Source organism: Plutella xylostella, chromosome 5, assembly GCF_932276165.1.
Source record: "Plutella xylostella chromosome 5, ilPluXylo3.1, whole genome shotgun sequence".
Taxonomy (NCBI): Eukaryota; Metazoa; Arthropoda; class Insecta; order Lepidoptera; family Plutellidae; genus Plutella; species Plutella xylostella.
In genome coordinates this window covers 7136990-7158412 of record NC_063985.1, presented here as the reverse complement: position 1 = coordinate 7158412, position 21423 = coordinate 7136990, and the positions used below count along the sequence as shown (strand labels likewise).

Here is a 21423-nt window from a genome sequence, read left to right as displayed (position 1 = left end):
ATAAGTGTATAGTTAGTACCTACGTATACATACATATAATTAGTTTAGTTAGCAGACGATTTAAAAATATATACGATTGTCCTTATGTCACAAACTTCACTTGCACTACAGATTAGTTAAGTTATTTGAAATGGGCATACATAAATACTTAAATATATTATCTCCCTCCTACGGTTGAACTTTTATAAATAATTAAGAGAGCCTGCCCATTAGGTGCCGTGTTTGCTTCGACTCGATATGTTGCTCTACCCTAAACAGAAGGCTCTAGTACGGATTTTGATTATTGCCTTCTACAACACACATTCATACATCAAATCAATATTAATTAAAGCTTTCTAAATAGTTTTATGGCTATTACTATAGTTTACATGGACTATCAAGTGATGGAGGCAACTTACAAACTCATTATAAAAAACTGTTTATTCTTGATTGTTGATTTTAAAATGGTATAGGTATCAATTAATTTCCTAAATATTAAAATCAGCAATAAATTCAAAGAGTAAACAGTTAGGTATGGAGTCTATGTACAGTACATTACATAATACAGTTAGATCATAATGCGTACAGTTTACCATTATCCATTAGACTAAACCCGCCTACCCATCGCCTCAAATGTTGAAGTAACGGTGCTTGATCAAGGATTATTCGGAGATTTACTATTGAAGCTCACCGCCCCATTGTTTATCGGAATTGGCACTAAGTAGATATAGGTACTTAAAGGCTCTTATTTCAAATAGTGGTGTGCCAGGGAGGGGACTTGCGGTCACTTGATATCATCGATACAGTTCTCGTGAATTTTATACAATATTTCCCATAAAATATTGAGAACCACCGAGTAACTAATTATTGCTTCCAGTCACTAAATATTTAAAGGAAAATACATGAGATTTTTCTAAAATTTGTAAGTAATTCAATACTTGTGAGAATATGAAATAATATTTGTAAAATACTTAAGTAGAAACTAGCAAAACCGCAGTAATTGCATAAAATTTCGTTTACTAAGTGTAGCTACGCGTTGAATTCTTTTCTATGAAAATCTATAAATCTGCGTTTTTACTCGTAGATAAATTGATACCAGGTATATTGTAGCTTGTACTTGCTTAGGCTTCTGTTTTGTAACATAAATAAACAAAGCTTTTAAAATACAAAAAAAAATGTCTAGATACGACAACCGGAGCCGTCGAATACGAAAGAAAACGAACTCACGCGTTGAATTCTTTTCTATGACAAAACTACAAATGTACGTTTTAAGTAGTCGAAATTACTTACACTACTAATAACAAGTAGTTAGTTATATTTACAGTGTTCATTGTACCTTAATTTATAATTTAAGCATAAATTGAGACGAGCATATTTACCTACCTAAAATTGGTTAATGTAGCATAACAAGTCATACATAAGTGAAACATATTCAACAGCTACCTACATCGATGCCAGCTATTATGATGTAGGTATTTGATTAAATTAAGCCCTGTTCAGACCTCAATTATTATCGATTACCTTTATTGCTAAGCTTTGTAATAAAAAAAACCATTTATGGTTCAATGAACTGTATCAGTGCCGACACACGAAGTATTGTTGACATCGTGTGAGAGTCGCCTACACCAATAATAATATGAGCAGCTAATATGACCGAGATTGCTTTTATATCTGCCAATTCTAAATCCGTTGAAAGGATTAATCTGTCAATCGTGCCCCAAAGCTAATGGCTGTCATATTTTAAGGCTAACGCCGACAGGACACAAAAGAAGAAAAAGCTCTGTTATCTTTTCAACCTTATGTAGAGCGTCGGTGCAAAAATATTATAAAGAGGCGGCCGCAGGAGGTGGAAGCATTTAGCGAAGCGAGCTCTCAGGGGCTACATCCTCGCGTGCGTCCTCCAGCCCACTGTTGTACGATTTGTGACCGTGTTATTATGGCGATAAGGACTTGTTTGATTATCCTGTTTGGAGTTATTGTGGTGTCCTGCGGAAGTGTCCCGGAAAAATCTGGATTTTCGCAGAGCGACGGCGCCCTGTACACCGATGATGCGGTTATTTTAAATGGTACGTTTTTTTTTGTATTGTTAGCTTCGGGTGTCAATAAAGTTTTGAGATATAAATAATATTACTAGGGAATAAAAAAACTTTTGTGTTAAATTTGCAATAGACAAAGTATGTCCTAGTGTAAGCCGCATTGAAAGCTCAAAGTGCTCTCTGGTTATAAATAGCCCATCCACTAGCGTTAATGAAACCTGGCTCGTGGTAATTGAGTCCTTCCAAACTAGTTATTTTTTGTTTATTTACTCTTTATGTGGAGCAGATTCCAGTTTTGTGGCAATGGTATGAGCTGTCAACTTCACTTTGTTCAGTTCACTTTGTTTTGTTTCGTAAAGAAAGAAGAATACTCAAGTGTTTATTTGTATGGCGCCAAAACAATGGCTTCCGGAGTAGTCCACGCACCGCCACGCGCGCCGGTTTGAGGTTTTTGGGCTAGAGAAAGTTTAAATTTGCAATCCAGATGCCCGGCTATTCGATTTTCTATCATCAAAATTTTTATTCTCAATAAATGTAAGTAATTGATTTATGGTGTCATCAAAATATGTGGGCAGTTATTTGGATGACACATGATACCAATTCAATGCAAATGGGGTCGTCCCACGCGCGGCTATCTGCCACAAATCAATCAACTTATTGTTCGTAACATATCAGCAGACGAAGTTCAGGTGTTCGATACATTTTTTTCATGACAAATATTTTGGGTTGGAGAATTGAATCAGATATCTCTTGTTCTTGACATTTCCTTATGTTTTTCTGAACCCGGGCTCTTCACACAATAAATTAATTGACAAGATCTTCTTTGGATGAATATACGAGTATTTACGGGATGGTACTAATAATCATATAATGTACGGTATCGTTAACTTATCATTGCAGGACTCAAATAAAACTAAGAGTAGACTCGCTTCGAACTTGATACGACCATAGGAACCTATAAAATAAAGCGATGGATAGGTACAAGCAAATAGTTTTAATAGTTGGAGCAAAGAGGAAGAACCTACTGTCACATAAAGTTATGCTCGTATCAAGTTCGAGGCGAGTACACGCTCAGTTTAATTTTAGTCCTGCATTGATAAGTTATTTCGATAATCGCGTCTTGAAAAGGTGCATCGAATAAATTCATTAAGTTTATTTTAATGAGCGAAGAAGCTCTGTTAAGATGAAATCTAGAATGATTTCTTGTGCAATATCACGAAAGGTTCAGTAAGTCTGCTTGTCTAGCCGGGTGCATGTATCTTGCTTGGTGGCTCAAGGTTGCCCTACACATCTTTTTACTTGCTTTTGTTAATGTAGAACCCAGTAATGAAATACAGCAGCCACTTTAAAATAGGTACACCAGTGAGGCCTTTCAATAATTGCCCGTGCACTAGCTTTATAGCATACCCAAAGCCCTATGAAGGCTGTTTCTTGAATCATTTTGTAAAACATGAACTACGACTATGTATGTGTGTAGATACATAACAGTATTTACCTAATATGATACCTACCTAATGAAGTAGGTAAGTACTTAGTACTTAACAAAGTAGAACAATAAGTGTAACTTCTACTAAACTGTAAAATCTGAGTCATCGTGAAAACTTTTTTCCTCGAACTGTGAAAACAGATGAGTTAGTCACAATACAATAGCCATAAGGAGGCTTCAATGAGACGACCGTTATGCAGCGATACGAAACAAATCACCTGCACGACCACAAGGTGAGCCAATAAGAATCTGTTCGCAGCCAGAATGTTAATATTCGAATAACATGCAAAACAATCGCAGAGAAATGTGATGTTCTTTGATACTCCATACATGAATACCATGTACATAAGTACACCTACACATGGAACCTAATGTACATCATTTACGTACCTACCTACCTTCCGACTGTGTAGTAGCGTGGTCTTTACATTCCTACACGTCTCAGTTACTGAATTTATTTTAGCCATAATTCTTTACCAATTACATCCAACCAATAAATTAATGGAGTACTTATAAAATAAAAACTTGATTTTTAATCCTCTTTTTATTGTAGGAGAATAAGTACCTATTGGTTATTTTCGAACTAAGTTAATGTTTATGGGGATTACAAAATCGAGTTTTCAGTTTTTACTTGCGAATGATGCAATTTTACTGTTTGTGTCGTAGGTTTATAAGCCCGTAAGAACCAGTAGCAAAGGGTAAACTTTATTGAAAGGGAAGCCGATAAAAAAAGGTATAGGTATATTTTCTTATGTATAATTTCTTTCCTCCGAGGTAGTCAGTACGAAATTACTCTTAGTAATAAGGCCGCCAATTGTGCCGTCTATATTGCATTTCCTATTGTAATTGCTGTGTTTGGGTGCAATAAAGATTTATCTATCTATCTATATTATAATTCGGTATGTTAAGTAAAAAATTTTGATGCTAATTCCAAAACCGTTTCGAGATATTATCTTCTTAATAAGTGTCTCATTCTTAAAAATATAAAATATTCAAGGATTCCGATTATTTTATCAAAAATGAAAATATAATTTGTCCTTCAAGACGCTGCGCAAGGTTAAAGTTTCAACCAAAGAGAATAAAAAATTTCAATTGTTAAATGTCACTTCTGTCAATCTAAAGTGTAAATATTCACAGAGTTACGATCTTGATGACGTCAGCGGCTGCATGGTAGCGAATGACGTCATCAAATCGTCAAAGAGCCGATCTTTAATTATTTTTTATTAAATTAACGAGAGCAGTAAAATAAAAAATATTCAAATTAGTGTCTCAAATTCCAACATACTTCAATTTAAAATTATAAAAACAATCACCATAAAATTACTTAACATACCGAATTGTTTATGTTTATATTTTCCGGGTTATTCTACCTACTTATTTACGAAATTTCGTACGTGTCGTATTAGTAAAAATCTTAAAAAGAAGGCTTTATGAATCATGTTATATGGACCCTTCGGCACCTGGTAGTACGTCACGTACGCTGTGAACAATGTGCCTGCCCACTGGCAGAAACTAAATAAAGAACAAATCTGAGGCATTTGCATTCGATAACATCGAGTGAACGTTCATTGACATGTGTTTTCCGACTCTACATTGTACGTGGGTGGTCGGACGTCGAAAACTGAATAAAAATATGAGATGATTATTTCCCTTGGTTGACTATGTAGTGTAGAGTGTTTGATGTTTTTAAAATAGGTAGGTACTTATGAATTTTATTACTACCCCTCTCGAGGTTTTTCCCTCTGTAAGCCCACCACCTCTGCATATCAATATCTGTACTCAGATACCTACATATTTAACTATTATCATAGGCAATAATATAAAAAAAACTTATGGTATTTTTTGTAATTTACTATTGAAATTAGTTTTTCCTGTAGGTAAAAGTTGTAGAGAAAATACACTTATCTCGACGTCTAAATACGTATTGAAATGCTTCAAACATGCTTTTTCAGCGGTTGTACCAAGGACTCGGCGAGATGCAAACAACACCCGCGACGGAAAACAACTCTTGTTCTTTAGAAGACAGGTAAAATCTATACATTATTTCAGAAATTTTTCATAAAAATTATATGCCATCCCTAACTTAGAATGTTCTCGTACCGTTTTGAAATATTTTATTTTTAGCGGCACATATCAAGTTTGCTATTTTAACGAAATATTTATTAAAATAGCGATAATGATACGGGGCGACGAACGCTACGATATTGAAATCTGATACCCAAACATGTATAGGTATACTATTGTATACGCGCCACCTTTACTAACCGTAGCCCTATACCTATGTACATACTTAGGTACTTTTATATGATTCGCACTCATTGTGTGACCTCATCGATTACTTAATCCCACAGGCATCAACCCAGGACGACGGCGCTTTCGGCCTAGACTGCGAGACTACGCTGGGCAAGCGGGGCACGTGCAAGAGCTTCCGCGACTGCTTCCCGCTGGTGAAGGTGGCCGATGTCACCGGCTGGGACGGCTGGGTCATGGGCCACTACGACACTTGTAGCTACGTCAGCGGGGACAATATGGAGGTATGGAGTTGGCAATTATTGAACTAATAGAAATAAACTAATTAGAAAAAGTTATGTCTATCCGTTATCGTCATAAGAATGCTATACAAGTACTTATACACCCATAGCCCAAAGCCCATAACATTTCATTGTTGGATAAAGGATTCGAGGCCGGATGAATAGACCGGAAAGACAACCGACCGGGGATCCAACCCGGTACCCTCACACGACACGCATCAAACACAAACAGTTGTATTTTTGGTTGGTTCACATTTTGTGCGTGTATCAGTTGTAATAAAATTTATGGTGAGACACGTTGCGTTGTACATTTGTGTAGTCAAGTGACCAGCAGTACACAGTTCCTCCCCCGTGTGCAGGTGTTCGGCGTATGCTGCACGGAGGGGCGGGAGACGCCGCCCGCGCAGGACGCCGACGTGCAGCGGCTCAGCCCCGTCAGGCACGCCGCGCTGCCGCTTACGCCGCTCAGGATTGCTGGGTAAATTACTATCATACCTAATTGTTTTTATGCCATGCGGCAGTATCATCGTGTCATGTGGCATCATCACTACTAAGGCGATTCAGACACTTGACCGCGCACCGCCGCGGTTGGTGGATTATCATTGTATGCAAAAATTACACACTGCCGCCGCCTCACCGCGCGGTAATTTACTATGTTAAATCCGCAATCCGCGCGGTGAGGCGGTGAAGTGTGTGAACGAACCGTCTAAAGTCTAAATGTTGTTTGTAGCAGCAGCAGCAGGTTGCCACTAAGAAAAGTTCTTACGAATAAGGCTACCGGCATCATGGTTTTATCGTAGTATCGTTTTATAACATTCGTGCTAGATCAAATCGAGACTAGCAAAAGAATGTCAGAACTATTTTAACCATGATGAAATCCTCAGGTTCCCCAGCAACTTGTTGCCAGGCCTGTCTCCCTGGGCGGCAGGCGGCGGCGTGGCCGTGCGTCAGATCCCCGCGCAGTGGCCGCCTACCATCCCGCCCCTGCCTACCCACCCACCGGACCACAGCGCGCCTACCCATCCGCCCTCGCTCGGTAACAACTTACTGCTTACCGTGTCGCTTTATACCTCGTTCATGTCAATGAATATAACCTACACCTTGTGCTAACAATTTGTCTAACTCACGCTCTGTGTTCTAGAACTAACTTCTATGTTCTAACTGCACCGACGGTTCAGGTATGTTTTTTCTCTTATTAACTTTATAGTAGATAGCTCATTTTCGTGAACGAGGTACAAGGTTTCTAATCGTTTTTTTTCTGGTAAATCCTAACTTGACAGGATGTAACACCATAGTTGCAGGTGGGCCCACCACCGCGCGTCCCATCGGCGCCGCCACCACTTGGCCCACCAAGGCTCCTGCTGCCGCCACTACACAAGCTACTACTAAACAGGTGAAATGTTATTTACTTATTCTTATAAAGAGTTAACTTTTCGAGAGTTTCGTATCTAAAGGAATCCTTCTTTGAACATTCCGGGATAAAAAGCAGCGTATCCTGATGTATAAGCAATGTGAACAAATCGTTTTATAAAATGTGTCAATTTCTAATTTACCTATGTATTCTCACCAGTCATGGGCAACTTCGTACCCTACGCGACCGACTACCGCCTCGCCTTCAGTGGACACTTCCTGTGGCATCAAGAACGGCGCTCAGGTACAATCAATAATTACACTACAAACTACAATATCATAGCTCGAAAATCTACAAGCAGAAAGAACATTGACCAGACGAGTTCTCAAGTAGAAATCACAATCGGATAATCGTAGAATAGCATACCCTTCAGCCCCGTGACCGATAACCATTTACAGGTAGTGATTGAATAAGAAAAGCCGAGAACAGAGTGTTTTAGCGCTCCTTAGGAGAGGCCAGCAGTACACGATTCCTGGCTGTTGCCGATGATAATTTAACCAACTTGGTTGCTCAGGACTCTCTCCAATCCAATATATCTGACTCTACTCTGAATGTTCCAGACGTACGACTCCCAGTTCCAAGACGAGGAGCGCATCGTGGGCGGGCACAACGCGGAGCTGAACGAGTGGCCGTGGATCGTGGCGCTGTTCAACAACGGCCGGCAGTTCTGCGGCGGATCCCTGATTGATGACATGCACGTGCTGTCCGCGGCGCATTGCGTGGCTCAGTTAGTACACAACATCATTACCTACACATAATAACCGAAATACCTGATGGCTACGAACCACCCGAGCAAGATAACGTTTAAATAATAACATCAAGTGACTTCTGCTAGAAGTGAAGGGTTAATTCAACTGAATTATACGGTGCCTACCTACATACAGTATCACCAAAAAGTTTCATTAAAACAGCTCTTCATTGTGATTCTGACCAATTTTAAATTAGGGAAATTTGGATAATTATGGAAGTTTGCTTCTTAATTTCCACCATACATTGAACATGACAATAATATACTTTCTGTAAACCTTTAGTATGACATCATGGGATGTGGCGAGATTGACGGCGCGACTTGGCGACCACAACATCCGCTCCAACGCCGAAACACAGCATCTTGAGAGGAAGATCAAGCGGGTCGTCAGACATCGCGGGTTCGACATGAGGACATTGGTAACCTATTTTATTTAACCTACGTCTATAAATTATTCCCTTATTCATAGAAAAGTTATAGAACGTTTTAGCTTTATGTTTATTATGCTGGCTTATATGATGATTGTGCTTACCCTTACTTTGTAACTTTTTATGTTGTGTGTTTTTTCAATAGTTAGGTACTTATATTGTATTGTATTTTGTATGACTTTTGCAGTACAACGACATATCGATCCTGACTCTGGACCAGCCGGTGAAGTTCTCCAAGACCATAAGGCCCATCTGCCTGCCGGCCGGGTCTCGCGCCTACAGTGGACTGGTCGCCACCGTCATCGGCTGGGGCAGTCTTCGAGAGAGTCAGTATACCAACACATATACATTTTTAAATTTCTATAGAAAGGTGGGAGGAAGCTTGAGAGTTGCGTCTGAATATCCCTACCAGGATATGCCATATTATCGCCGTTCGATCAAACAAATATACATCCGGCTCGAAAATTCTAGAATACACTACCGTCATTTGTTTCCAGGCGGGCCGCAGCCGTCGATCCTGCAGGAGGTGTCGATCCCGGTGTGGTCCAACCAGGAGTGCCGGCTGAAGTACGGCGGCGCCGCGCCGGGCGGCATCGTGGACCATATGCTGTGCGCCGGGAAGGCTAGCATGGACTCTTGCAGTGTAAGTATACCGTCATTACAGTTGGAAGTGTTAAAACCTTAGGGACAAGATAGCAGCTATATCTTCTTGCATGTTGCATGATTGACATTTGATGAAAGAGCAATCGGAAGATCTCAGTGCAGACATAGTTAGACCAATAGCGACCGAGTGTGCATGACCTAATATGCGCCTTATGTGGATTGTTCAAGTTATTGAATGTGTCTGTGCATAGGTTTTTGGTGTTATGCGTAACAAAATGACCAACGAGAAGGCTCTGATTAGAAAAGAGATGAGAAGAAAAAAGGGGAGGCATTTGCCAAACAGTAGAATAACAAGTAAGGCCCAAAAAACGATTTTAAAAAAATCTACAGAATCTACATATTTTTGCCACAGGGTGACAGCGGCGGCCCGCTAATGGTGAACGAGGGCAGCCGCTGGACGCAGGTGGGCGTGGTCTCGTGGGGCATCGGCTGCGGCAAGGGCCAGTACCCGGGCGTCTACACCCGCGTCACCGCCTTCCTGCCCTGGATACAGAAGAACTCCAAGTAGACTGGCCGGAAGATGAGGAGTCTCTATCGGCGGAAGCCGTGCGATAGAGGCCCTTCTGACGGTGGAGCCTGGCGACCGGCCGGTGTAGCAGGTGGAATAAGCAACGTACGAGATTGTATACACAGGATGTCAGAAAAATGGTATAGTAATCTGAAAGAGCGTTGTTCAAGCGTAGGTGGTTTTGAAGGTCGTAGAAGAAATGTTGTCCAGAATTGTCGCTAGCTTCTTTCGGCTTTTTATACCACTTTTGCCATACCCTGTATTTAGGATTTAAGCAAACGTAGCAGTAATTTAGGTCGATGAAATACTCATGTTAGTCGTAGTGTACACCCATGCTCTAAAGTTGGAATGCGAAAAATATTTTGAACGAGAGTGGAGTTGACAAATTCTTCAGAAAAGGTCGATAGTATGACATGCATTTACGTAATTATTAGGTACGATTCATTTTAGTTATTTACTATAATTTTATGTTTTGGGTTTAAAGAACTAATTTCATTGAGAAAGTCAACTAAGAGATTTTGCCTTTCTTAATAAATTAGGAACTAATTATTTAGGATATTGTAAGTTGCGCCTTTATTCTAGTATTTTCAGTGATCGTGCCAAGTTTGATATAAGATGCTTAATAAATGAAATAGTTTGTAGTACGTATTTCTGTGTTTTATTTAAAATATATAACAAATCCTATACTAAGTTTAATAATAATAATAATATAATAATAATAATAATAAAATCTTTATTTCTTTAACAATGTTTGGGCAAATTAATCAGTAATAAATGGAATCACCTTTTAAGCATGAAATGCCTGTGCCAGGTGATCCCGCTCCTTCATAACATCATTTATAAGTGCTAAGGTACAAATTATTGCTAAATAAAGATAGTTTACACAAAATAACAAGAAAAAGAAAAAGTAAATAATATGGGGTTTAGAATCTTAATCTATTATGATACGGTGATCTTAATATAATTATGTATATTGTATAAAAATAAAGTAGGTACAAATATATGTATATATATAATATGAATGTATGTGTGTGTGTATGTGTGTGTGTGTGTGTGTGTGTGTGTGTGTGTGTGTGTGTGTGTGTGTGTGTGTGTGTGTGTGGTGTGATATGTGTAAATTATATGATTATAATTATAAATTCATTGTATGCTTATTAACATTGACTCCGTGGTTTCGTAAGTTAGCGGCTGTAGCCAGTTTGAGATAGTTTTTTTGCATTCATATGTGTGCTTGCTATAAATATCAAGTTCTTTATTTAATTTATTATATAAAATTGCTGAGCGTTTACAGTATTGTATGCTAGCAAACTTAGTTTTAGTGTTGGGAAGTGAAGCTGCTTTGTGTGTTATTCTTCTTTTATATATTTTACTGTCGAAATTAAGGTGTTTATGCTTTTTTAAAATAATTTGTAATATGTACAGTTTTCTCACTGATAAAAGCTTGCTTATCTGATAGAGGCGTGTTGTAGGAAAACGATATTTTTTAAAGTACATCACCTTTATTAAAGCGCGTTGGTCGTTTATTAAAGTTTAATAATGGCTATAACGACTAGGTAGTATTATAGGTTTAGGTACTACAGATCATATTTTTAAATTCATTTGTAAAATAACATCGTTCTTAAATGCAGGCAATCAGTGCGTAATAATATGTTGAGAGTTTGTATTGATAATGTTTATAGTTGGTTGTTTAAAAAAGACTGTACATAATTTAAAACAATAATTATAAAATCATTAAACTACCTTAACATAAATATTAATTTCACTACATACTATTTTACAAAAACATAGCATCACATTGAACACAAATCTTAGAAATATAAAAACATACCATACTATCTTAATCTGTCTGCTTACGTTAAATATCGAAGTTGGACACATGCAGCTGCTGTAGAATGTTCCGAGCTGAAACCAAATAATAACTCATTAGTTACAGGCAATATTATATTACTGAATATTGAGATGGCGTGTAAAACGTTAAACATAGCAGCTCTTTCCCACGCTTTGCCTCTAATGATTCATTTATGATACCTATAAAACAGCAGTTCCCGACCTACAGTCTAGACTAGACTTCAGGCCGCCATGCCCTTGCAATCTAAGCAAAGGTCAAGTTCACATATCGGATTCGCCCGAGCCCCGAGCCCGCCAATCATCAACGAGCAACACAAACGTAAACACGTTTCCGTCAATAAACAGGGTAATTAGAGCAAGGCCGGACTCCGGACGAGCTGTCGTTTTATTGGTGACATTTAGGCTCAAGTCGTACCAACATATGCAGGGCACCGAGGAAAAAAAACACTTACACAGGGAGGACCTTTGCCAGACGGACAAATGCACCCCACATACTGACTCACATCATCCTTGCAACGAGAACACACTTAATAAAACACCACCTATATTTATCTATTTATGCATAAAGTCTCTTGAACTCACCTTGAAAGTACCCCGTATCGTGTAGATCATCAGGTGTTGGCACAAACGGCGGCTCTGCTTCCAGCTGTCGCTCCCACTCGATGTTCCTGAACAGGGGCATGTCCCGCACGGCCGCCGCCGCCGGCCGGTCGCCAGGCTCCATCGTGAGAAGGGCCTCTATTGCACTCATCGCTTCCGTTGATAGAGACTCCTCGTCTTCCGGCCATTCGATGTCTGAGGGTTTTTGTGAGAGGTTAGAATAAGGTTATCGGTGTCAGGTTTTTTGTAAAGGTATAATCTGTTTTAATTATTGTCGGATGATGAGGAGTGGTGCTGTCAGATTAAATTTCGGATTGGATTTGTTTTGTTTGTTGTTGTTGATGTTGAAGTTTAATGGGTCGTGTGTCGGATTTTATGTAGGTTCAAAAGAACATTACAATATTAAAATGAATTCGATATAGTTATTTACTCAATATCCAAAGCTTAATTCCCTTGAAATCGTCAAATACGAAACCTGCTAAAATACCCTCCTAACCGTTATTATAAAATTACTTGCTAAACATATTCGGTATAATATAATAAGTAGGTCTGATCTCCGCACATTCATTACGAACGGTCCAAATGTATTTTATGATCAAAAATTCATTAGCGAGGCAGTTATTGCGGCAAGTTTTTACCGTTTTGTTTATCAACGTAATGGACTATAAATACCCACTTGCATGTTCAATAAAAGGAGAAACTTCACGGGTCGGAGCGCCGCTTCACGGTACATTTTGCGGCATTTCTTTATTCATTTGTTTACAAATTAACTTACTACAGCCGTCAACCTCATTTAATACGACAAAGCAGGCTCTGCTCAGTGCAGTTACACCATAAATGGATACTCACTTCTGGAAAGTATGTTTTTGAAGACTGCCTGTGGGGTTTCGTCGTTGAAGGGGGGAACCCCTGTCATGAACTCGTACAGACATACTCCAAGGGCCCACCAGTCCACCGGAGGTCCATGACCTTGTCTGCAAACATCGCATCAATCAATATTGTCCACGTGTGTACGTGATTCCAATTTCAAAAGTCGATTATTTAGGCCTAGTGGAGGTCAATGGTCCTGGATTTGCAATCAATATTACGATCTCGGATATTTATTGAAGTGTACCGATTAGTGATTTATCACCACCATTTATTTATGGCTTCGTACTATCAACATCATGAATTACTTACAACATTTAAGGAGCAAAACACGTTTTAAATTGGGCCCACTTTTGTAAGAATGTAATGGTCAGATGTAAGATAATTAACACAATAATCGCTCAAGTCTCAAGTGTGGAATTCAAAATGAATACAGAGGATATAGTGGTATTCCATAATAAATATTACACTGGAGTATATAGGTAGGTATATAGAAGGGCAACAGGGCTATACTTCCTTAAGGACGAGCATACAACATACAAGATTAAACGCATCATACATGCATCCTATATGATTGCTAAGTCGATGTATTCCTTTAGATAGTTTAAATGGATGATAGAGAGATAGATAAGACAAACACCCAATCTAAAGCAATACATCGACTCACCAATCACCCTGTATTTGCACCCTCCACTTTTCTACATATCATACATATCTTTGAAACATACTGCTGTCGGGTAAACTTCCCAATTTTTTACCATATAAATATGGTGGTTCTAAGTGTGTTCCTAGCGCTGTGATTCCGTGATATCCCACGTCTTCCCAGATTCCTATACTTATTGTTTGAGAATTAGCATTTGCGTATCCCATACTCACTTCAACAGCAGCTCCGGTGCCAAATAATCAGGGGTGCCGAGTATCCGCTGGTCGGACTGGTTCCCGCGGCGCACACTCTTGGGCGTGCGGTACGGGGTGTGGGCCGTGGCCAGCGGCGTCTTGCACTCTGTGGGGGACTTGTTCACTTCGCTCTGGGGAATAGAGGGCTGGTTTTGGTAAGTCTTCGGGGGTTAAAGAGAGGGGTGGTATGTTTGTTGTAGGTTGATGAGCTCGTCGTGGGGCTGGTAGTAATAAGTAAGGTCATAGTCTTATTTTTATAAAAATTACTATCTTCATCATCTTTATCATCTCGGTGACAAACACAAGAGCCAAAATAGTCACCGTGGTAGTGGAAAGATTAGAGTCAGAATATAATTATGTTATATAAAAAGTTAGGCCCAGAGTTTGTTTCTCATCAGAGATGGAAGGAGGGGTTTGTTTATACACATATGTAAATTATCCGTATGGCAAACTATTGCAGCAAAATTACGTTCCGTAAATATATGTAAGTAGATAAAATATTTAACTCACCCTGCTTAGTCGCCTTGTTGGGAATATTTCTAAGCTTGTAGAAATATGTTTACTGAACACCATAGACTTTTCCGCGACCGAAGACAACACTGAATCGTCTTTGGGGAGATTGAACCGAGTTTCTTTTAATCTCTTGCTTTCTTTCGACTTCGAGTTCGACACGGGCGTGGAAAATATTACACCGACATTGAAATGATGACTGTCGTTTTGGGAAGCCCATCTAAAACACACAAAACAAGGGTTAGGTAGGATGAGAATGACGGAAAGCAGAGAAATACAAACATAAATAAGGGAAAATAAAATAAAGCACTGGTGGTGATGATAATATGAGAGAAGCGGATCAAAATGTTATCCCACCATATAAAATCCAAAATAACAAACGAGGATTCAACAACTCCACAAAAATAAGTTAAGTACCTTTTCTTCAATACTCCCTTGATGGGATTCTTTCTGCGGTCCGGAGTGGGGTGTATGGCTATCCGCTTGGGCGTGTTCTGGCTCAGCTCCAGGGCCATGATCTCCTGCGTGAGGCCGCTGTGGTTCTCCTTAGACTCGAGCAGGCTGGTGACCCCGGTGGGCGTGTCCCCGTCGTTGTCCAGTATTCTCTTACGCTTCTTGGCGCGAAAACTGTTGGTAAAGGAAAGTAGCTTTATAATTTATACGGGGCGAGCCAAGTGGTATCTATGTATTCTGAGGCAAGGGGGTGACTCAGCTGTCAAATGGAATTATTTACTGACTTTTTGGTATTTAACAAAACAAGAAATTCCCAAATAAACCTTATACATTATAAAGAAAATATTTGAAAGCTCTTGAATTCACACCAACTGTGAGACTAAAATTTTGGTTGTATGTGTATGCCAACAGCAACACTAAAAACAGTCACACAAACCTGGGGATCCTCTTGAGAGACTGTCCCCTGCACAGCGGCGACGTGGAGTGGTCGGTGAGCGAGGAGTGGTTCTCCTCGAGCGAGGACCCGTTAGCGCTGCTGAGGTCCGTCGACTTGTTGCCTCGAGAGTTGCTGCTGTTCTTTGAGCTCTCACATGTGTGGAATGAGTTCATTGATGAGCTCGAGTCTTGGGGCTGATGAGGAAGGTGAGACATTGATTAACCACTCACGTCCTGTTGACCCATTGGTAACCCAGACACCATAGATTTTGAATTGTCACTAATTTCCCGGATATTACAGCTTAGGTAAATGCTATTTGTTAAGTGGCCAGTAGCCGGATGAGGGTGGATGAGCATGGCCGATGATAGTGTTCTGGAGTTCTGTGAGTACCACCTCCTGTGTCTGGCAGTGGATTACTAAGAGCTGATAATATGATGATGAAACTAGGTACCTATTATAAGCATAATTATATATTATACTGCTGCAAATACAGATACACTAATGCCCAAAGATTTATCCCTGGCTTTATTATCCTGTGCGACAATATTTTCAGTTCAGTAGGCACCAGGTAATAGATAACATTGAGGATTTTATCAATTGAAACTGTAAAAGAATATGTATAACATTCCACTTACAGGTTCATCCAAGTTTATGCTTTCAGCACTCATGAACGGATGGATTCCTGATATTTGGGAATGTTCCAATAACTCTGAATGATCCAGTCCACTTCCTAACATGCCTCCTAATTTACCTGAAATAATTAATATTGTGGTATTAAATAGTTACAATCATTTACTGCAATATTTTGATCATAAATTCAATGTTATAAGAAAAAGGTGCCAAGATCGCAAAAGTAATTAGATGGAATAATATTTGGGGACAAATCAATGAATGGGAATAATAATCTAACATGCCATGAAAAACTAAAATAAAGCAATAATATAATTATATTGATCATTAATTTCATACTAGTCTCTGTAAGTTCATTGATAAGGTTCTCACAGGCATCGGTGGACATGATTGAGTTTTGTGTACTATCTTTGCCACCAGAACCAAATGATAAGTGAGATGTCAGAGACAACAGCTGTCCCGGAGTCCGCATGTTCAAACTGGGAGTGCGGTTCACAAAGTCTGATATTTCCAGATCTGAAATAAAAATAATTTTACAAAAAATATATGTATAACTGTATTGTATGTATTTACTGAAAAATATATATTTTTAAATGGGATCCAAAAAGCAAATGCAACATTAATTTATTTAACAATAGATCTTATTGATAGTTCATTGAACCATTTATCAAATATATATTATCATACCTCTGTGGATTTCTATTGTAGACAATCCAAAATCTGTGAGCTTAACATGGCCACTTTTAGCAATGAGCATGTTGTCTGGCTTCAGGTCCCGGTGCACAATGTGGTGCCGGTGCAAGTAGTCCAGAGCCAGTGTTATTTCAGCAATGTAGAACACGGCCATTGACTCTTCTAGAAAACCGTAAACTCCGAGAAGTGATTTCAAATCTCCTCCAACCATGTACTCCATGACCTGCAAGTTTATACAATTATGATTATTTATATCTCACTAATGAGAGCAGTGAAAAACCCTTCCTTCATTGGAAGGGGACCCGTGCCCCAGCAGTGGGGATGTGATGGGTCGTAATGGAATGAGAGCAGATAGCTCTTTATTTGTACACCAAAAAGAATAATAGTTGTTACTTCTAAAGTTGTAACTTAATTAGGGTACAAAGGGTGGTCTTATCACTTACAATCTCATGGTACAACAAACTAGGTAGCTATTTAACTGATTAAATTTAAAAAGCAACAGTACAGTAAATTACCAAATAAACTGATGAGACGGACTGCAATGAATAGTATAGATGCACACAAAAGGGGCTTCTTGATAAGGCTAATGCATTTCTTTCTGTCACCACTTGTGCAACCATGTTCTTGTTAATCATGTCTGACTTCTTCATCACTTTAATGGCATACATCATTTCCTTATTGCTTTTCTTATGAGCCAGAAACACTTTGCCAAATGCTCCCCTACTTATGGGTTTCACTATGGTGAAATCATTAATGTTAGGTGCCTGAAAAACAAAATCAGGAAAGTATAAGAAAGGCTACTTGGAGTGCCTTATATCTATTAACGTATCTTGGACCTGGAAATGTGAGTGTAAACCTTCAGTAAGTGTATAGCTTCCTATGATTTGATTTATTTATTCTGTAGCTAGGTATCAATGGCCACAAAACAAAGTGAGTTTACGGTTTAGAGTAAAATTGTATTTCTATTTTCTTGTATACAAACATATTAAACACATTATTTATAGATTTCATACATAAATTTTACCTTTGTCACAACGTCGATGTTTGCATTAATTTTCTCTAATATAGTATGACCCGTCGGCTCATTTTCCATTTGAGAGGAATCCATTTCCCCACAATCCCCACGTTGATTTACCATGTCTTTACAAATCACACGTATCTTTGAATTTTAATAAAATATTTTAACACTTTTAAAATCAACGAACTCTGTTACAAACAACACCAACAACACTGATGAACTGACTGAATGACACTGACAGTGACAGTTGAGTTAATGCAATGTCAAAAGTGTAAATTGACAGATGACATAATTCAAAATTACCAGTCGCGGCTGAGCTGACACCCGAGTCCGTAAGCCGCGTCCGCTAGTGTGTCGGCTTCCTAACCACTTGTAAAATACTTTCTCAGTTTCCCCTCACATCCCTCCCTCACCGACACGACCGATGGGATTTGTATTTGGTCAAAGTACCTAGTTATGGCGAGATGGCATAGCAAAATAAGACAAATAAATCTTAACATGAAAAATGTTGATCAAAATATTTATTTAACTACCACAAAGACATTGTACCGATAGACATGCAACTTTCATGTCCACTATTGTCCTTCTCACTCAATACATTATATAACCTTAAAATCTAAGACCATAATAGTTAACTAACTATGTGTATGTCATGTACATGGTACTTCTATGTTTTACCAGCTCTCAATGATTGCATGACATTGTTTGCGGGCATTGCTAGCAGTAGTCTGTCCTAGGGCAGACTACTGCTAGCTGCTTTTAACTATGTAAGTATGCCTTGCGGGTGTGCGGGTGTGCAGGTGGACTGAAGCATGACGTGTCCGTACTCCTTCTTCTACGTCATCTTAATTTGCACATTACCAATAAACAGACATGCAATCGTGCATTTACTTCACAATTTATTACTTTTTTTAAAACAAAATGCAGGAAGGGGTAAGTAATTAAGTAAATATTTTCAGTTAGAAGTTGGTTTCACAATATCATCATATTTACATGAAGCCACACATTTACTGAAAGCATTCACAATTTCTGAACACATTAACGGTTCCTGAGGATTATCTTCATAGCATTTGGTCATCTGTAAATAAACATATTAAAATACGGGTCGCAAAACATCGCTGTATCGGTTAGTAGGTACTTACAAAGCTAAGATATCTTATAACGTACTTATAGTTACACAATCATTCATGCATTGAAGCAACCAACCTTAAAGCGCCAATCTACACAAGGTTTCACTTTTTGAATTTTTTCTTGCGTTATTACTTGTGGAGGGCAAATTTCATTTGTAGTTTTAAGAGTGTTAATAAATTCTGACTCGATAATGCCTTTGATAATTTGATGTTCTTTTTTCAATCCCTCTACTCGATTAGCCCAGTATTTATAATCAACATCACTCTCAGGTGAATCAATATTCTTTAAAGGAGACTTAGGAGGGACGTCATGGAAAATATTTTCCTAAAAAAAAATCATATTGAGGTAAGTAAGTACCAAACATAAAGAATGTATGTTTAAAGTGAATGGAAATTCGAGGCACCCGGCACATCTGTGTCTCCATAAATTTCATCTATAGCGGCACTACGCGCTTGGCACCGCACCGTCTTGATGTTCGTTTTACTTAAATTATCGCTAGGTGACTGGCTAAGCTCACACCGCGAAGCAATCTACCTATGTGCGGCCTATGAGCCCTTATCCGTAAATAAACTTTATGGAATACCTATTGAATATTAGGTAAGTAACTACTAACTGTATGTTCGATGTGAGGAAGTTGAAAAACATTTGTTTCCGGTTGCTCAGTGATAGATTTTTCCACAGCAACACTTGGATTTACAACAAGCGTTGGATTTACAGAAAGTGTGTTGTCAAAGCTTATTCTTCTGGGCTCCTTACTATTAACGATGCCCATTATTCAAATAATATAATAAAAGATTTAGCTAAGTGCAGGAAAGAAGGGATGTAAGTAATAATAAAACTAATATTATTAATAAAGTAAAAGGTTTGTTTTGTATTGTTTACACTGACATTTACGAATAGTGTGCGAGTAGGGGGTTAATATTTCTTTTCAAGCAAAACCGTTATTATTCTGAGGTTTATAAAGGTACCCTTTTATACTAGAGGTATAGCCAAACGGAATATAAAAACCCTCGCCATATTGCGGAAAAGCAATAGAACTTTTTTCTTGCACGGGTATCACAAAGTGTCAAAAACTCAAAATGTCATTTGTCTATTGCTGTCAAACAGTGATGCTGTCAATGCGTAGTGTTTATTATAGCTTTTGTGAGTTTTTTGTGTTTCTAAATGCCGAAAACTATCCATAGCCGTGAAAGGAAACTAATTTACCACATACACAAGTATTTGTCGGAGAAAAAGTCCAAGGGATTGCACTTTATTTCTCTTGATAACATAACTGATGTTATTGTCAAAGTGACTTGTAGGTATAAAGTATAGTATGAGCAAATGAATTGGCAAATTTTAAAGGTATTACTGTAGTTTTTATTAACTACATTACAATAATTTAAACAGAAATTGAAAAATTGATTATTAATCTTGGTGGCAGTGAAAGCGACTCATCAAGGGACGGCGAATCCGAGGCATCTGAAATATATCATATGAATACCTACATATCAAATCGGTTGAATATTTAGGTTCTAATTTTGACTGATTATACCTACACATATTTTATCCAGTCAATGGGTTTAACTTTTTTATTACATACTTCTGCATGCAAACCTGTAAGAGGCTAACATGTACTTTATTTCTAATTCCTGTGAGGATGGAAAATATTAAGCCACTTACTCTTGTCTTTTGAATGCTTAAAACCATTTCAGCAAATTTAATATAGGTACCTTTATGTCAATTTATCTATTTTCAAATTGCCGTTAATGAGTACCTACAAGGTAAATACCTACACAACTGTAATCTAAATGTGTTGATGAACGATGTTTTCCTTCACCGTTAGACTGTTAGTACACGTCATGTTACTTAAGTTCCAAAGAACCCATAGAATATATCCTCTCACTGAGCTACAGACACTCTTTTCAAAATAAATCATAAAAAAATTACTATTATAAATTTCAGCATGGCCAATTCACATTGGTATGACTATACTTAGTGTTGCAGTCCTCAACGCGAATGTGGCGCTCTTAATACAGGGTTTTTATATTCCTGGTTTGGCTATACTTTACAAAATATTGGGCCTCTAGGGCTTCGTTTGCAGTAGGAAGGTAGAGGGGGAGAGTGCTCGGCCCAGCGATTCGAATAGTCATTGGCCGTGTGGCTGAAGCGCGCACCCACGCCGAAACGCATCATTTTCCAGTAGAAAATGTTTTACTCAGAATAATAACTTGAAAAATAGTTCATATGATTTCAGTTATTCTGTGAGGTGAGACTATAATGTCTGCACTGTTCGGTTGAGGAGCCGACACACTAGCGGACGCGGCTTACGGACGACGCGGCTAGGCGGCTGTCAGCCGCGACTTAAGCTGCGTACAGACCGGGCCAACGAAAGCCAAAGAAAGGGTTTCGTTGAGCATCGTTGCTGCAGTCTGCCCTGTATTATGTATGATAAATATCCACCGTTGGGCGTTCGTTGGCCCAGTCTGTACGCAGCTTTAAAGGTAAGGAATGTACACTACCTACGCTGTTCAAACTATCGGACGTAAGTCACGGACGTAACCTTGGACT

The 21423-nt window shown here is 38.7% G+C and overlaps 2 protein-coding genes across 2 annotated transcripts; one reads left to right on the top strand and one right to left on the bottom strand.

Moving 5' to 3' along the window:
- Positions 1-1817: 1817 nt before the first annotated feature.
- On the top strand, positions 1818-10438 carry LOC105385930 (proclotting enzyme). The gene is made up of 12 exons (XM_048633400.1): positions 1818-2045; positions 5454-5527; positions 5853-6035; positions 6392-6510; positions 6917-7068; positions 7328-7425; positions 7603-7686; positions 8004-8170; positions 8475-8610; positions 8807-8945; positions 9117-9262; positions 9635-10438. The coding sequence occupies exons 1-12, from the start codon at positions 1916-1918 to the stop codon at positions 9788-9790; spliced, it is 1584 nt and encodes a 527-aa protein (XP_048489357.1). The 5' UTR covers positions 1818-1915; the 3' UTR covers positions 9791-10438.
- Positions 10439-11330: 892 nt separating this feature from the next.
- Positions 11331-19771, bottom strand: LOC105385931 (serine/threonine-protein kinase greatwall). Its single transcript, XM_048633399.1, has 13 exons — positions 19487-19771; positions 18949-19197; positions 17240-17488; positions 16719-16947; positions 16371-16547; positions 16037-16152; positions 15402-15595; positions 14930-15139; positions 14513-14732; positions 13982-14133; positions 13088-13212; positions 12221-12433; positions 11331-11692 (listed from the first exon to the last, which is right to left on the bottom strand). The coding sequence occupies exons 1-13, from the start codon at positions 19643-19645 to the stop codon at positions 11646-11648; spliced, it is 2340 nt and encodes a 779-aa protein (XP_048489356.1). The 5' UTR covers positions 19646-19771; the 3' UTR covers positions 11331-11645.
- Positions 19772-21423: the final 1652 nt, after the last annotated feature.

What these genes read in the sequence shown, in the direction of transcription:
- LOC105385931 (XM_048633399.1), bottom strand. Translation starts at nt 19,645, where the DNA reads ATGGGCATCGTTAATAGTAAGGAGCCCAGAAGAATAAGCTTTGACAAC. An exon ending in GTGTAGATTGGCGCTTTAAG is followed by an intron (nt 17,489 to 18,948) that starts GTTGGTTGCTTC and finishes TTTGTTTTTCAG; the next exon opens with GCACCTAACATTAATGATTT. An exon ending in GCACCGGAGCTGCTGTTGAA is followed by an intron (nt 13,213 to 13,981) that starts GTGAGTATGGGA and finishes CGATGTTTGCAG; the next exon opens with ACAAGGTCATGGACCTCCGG.
- LOC105385930 (XM_048633400.1), top strand. Translation starts at nt 1,916, where the DNA reads ATGGCGATAAGGACTTGTTTGATTATCCTGTTTGGAGTTATTGTGGTG. An exon ending in TGATGCGGTTATTTTAAATG is followed by an intron (nt 2,046 to 5,453) that starts GTACGTTTTTTT and finishes ATGCTTTTTCAG; the next exon opens with CGGTTGTACCAAGGACTCGG. An exon ending in ACGCCGCTCAGGATTGCTGG is followed by an intron (nt 6,511 to 6,916) that starts GTAAATTACTAT and finishes TGAAATCCTCAG; the next exon opens with GTTCCCCAGCAACTTGTTGC.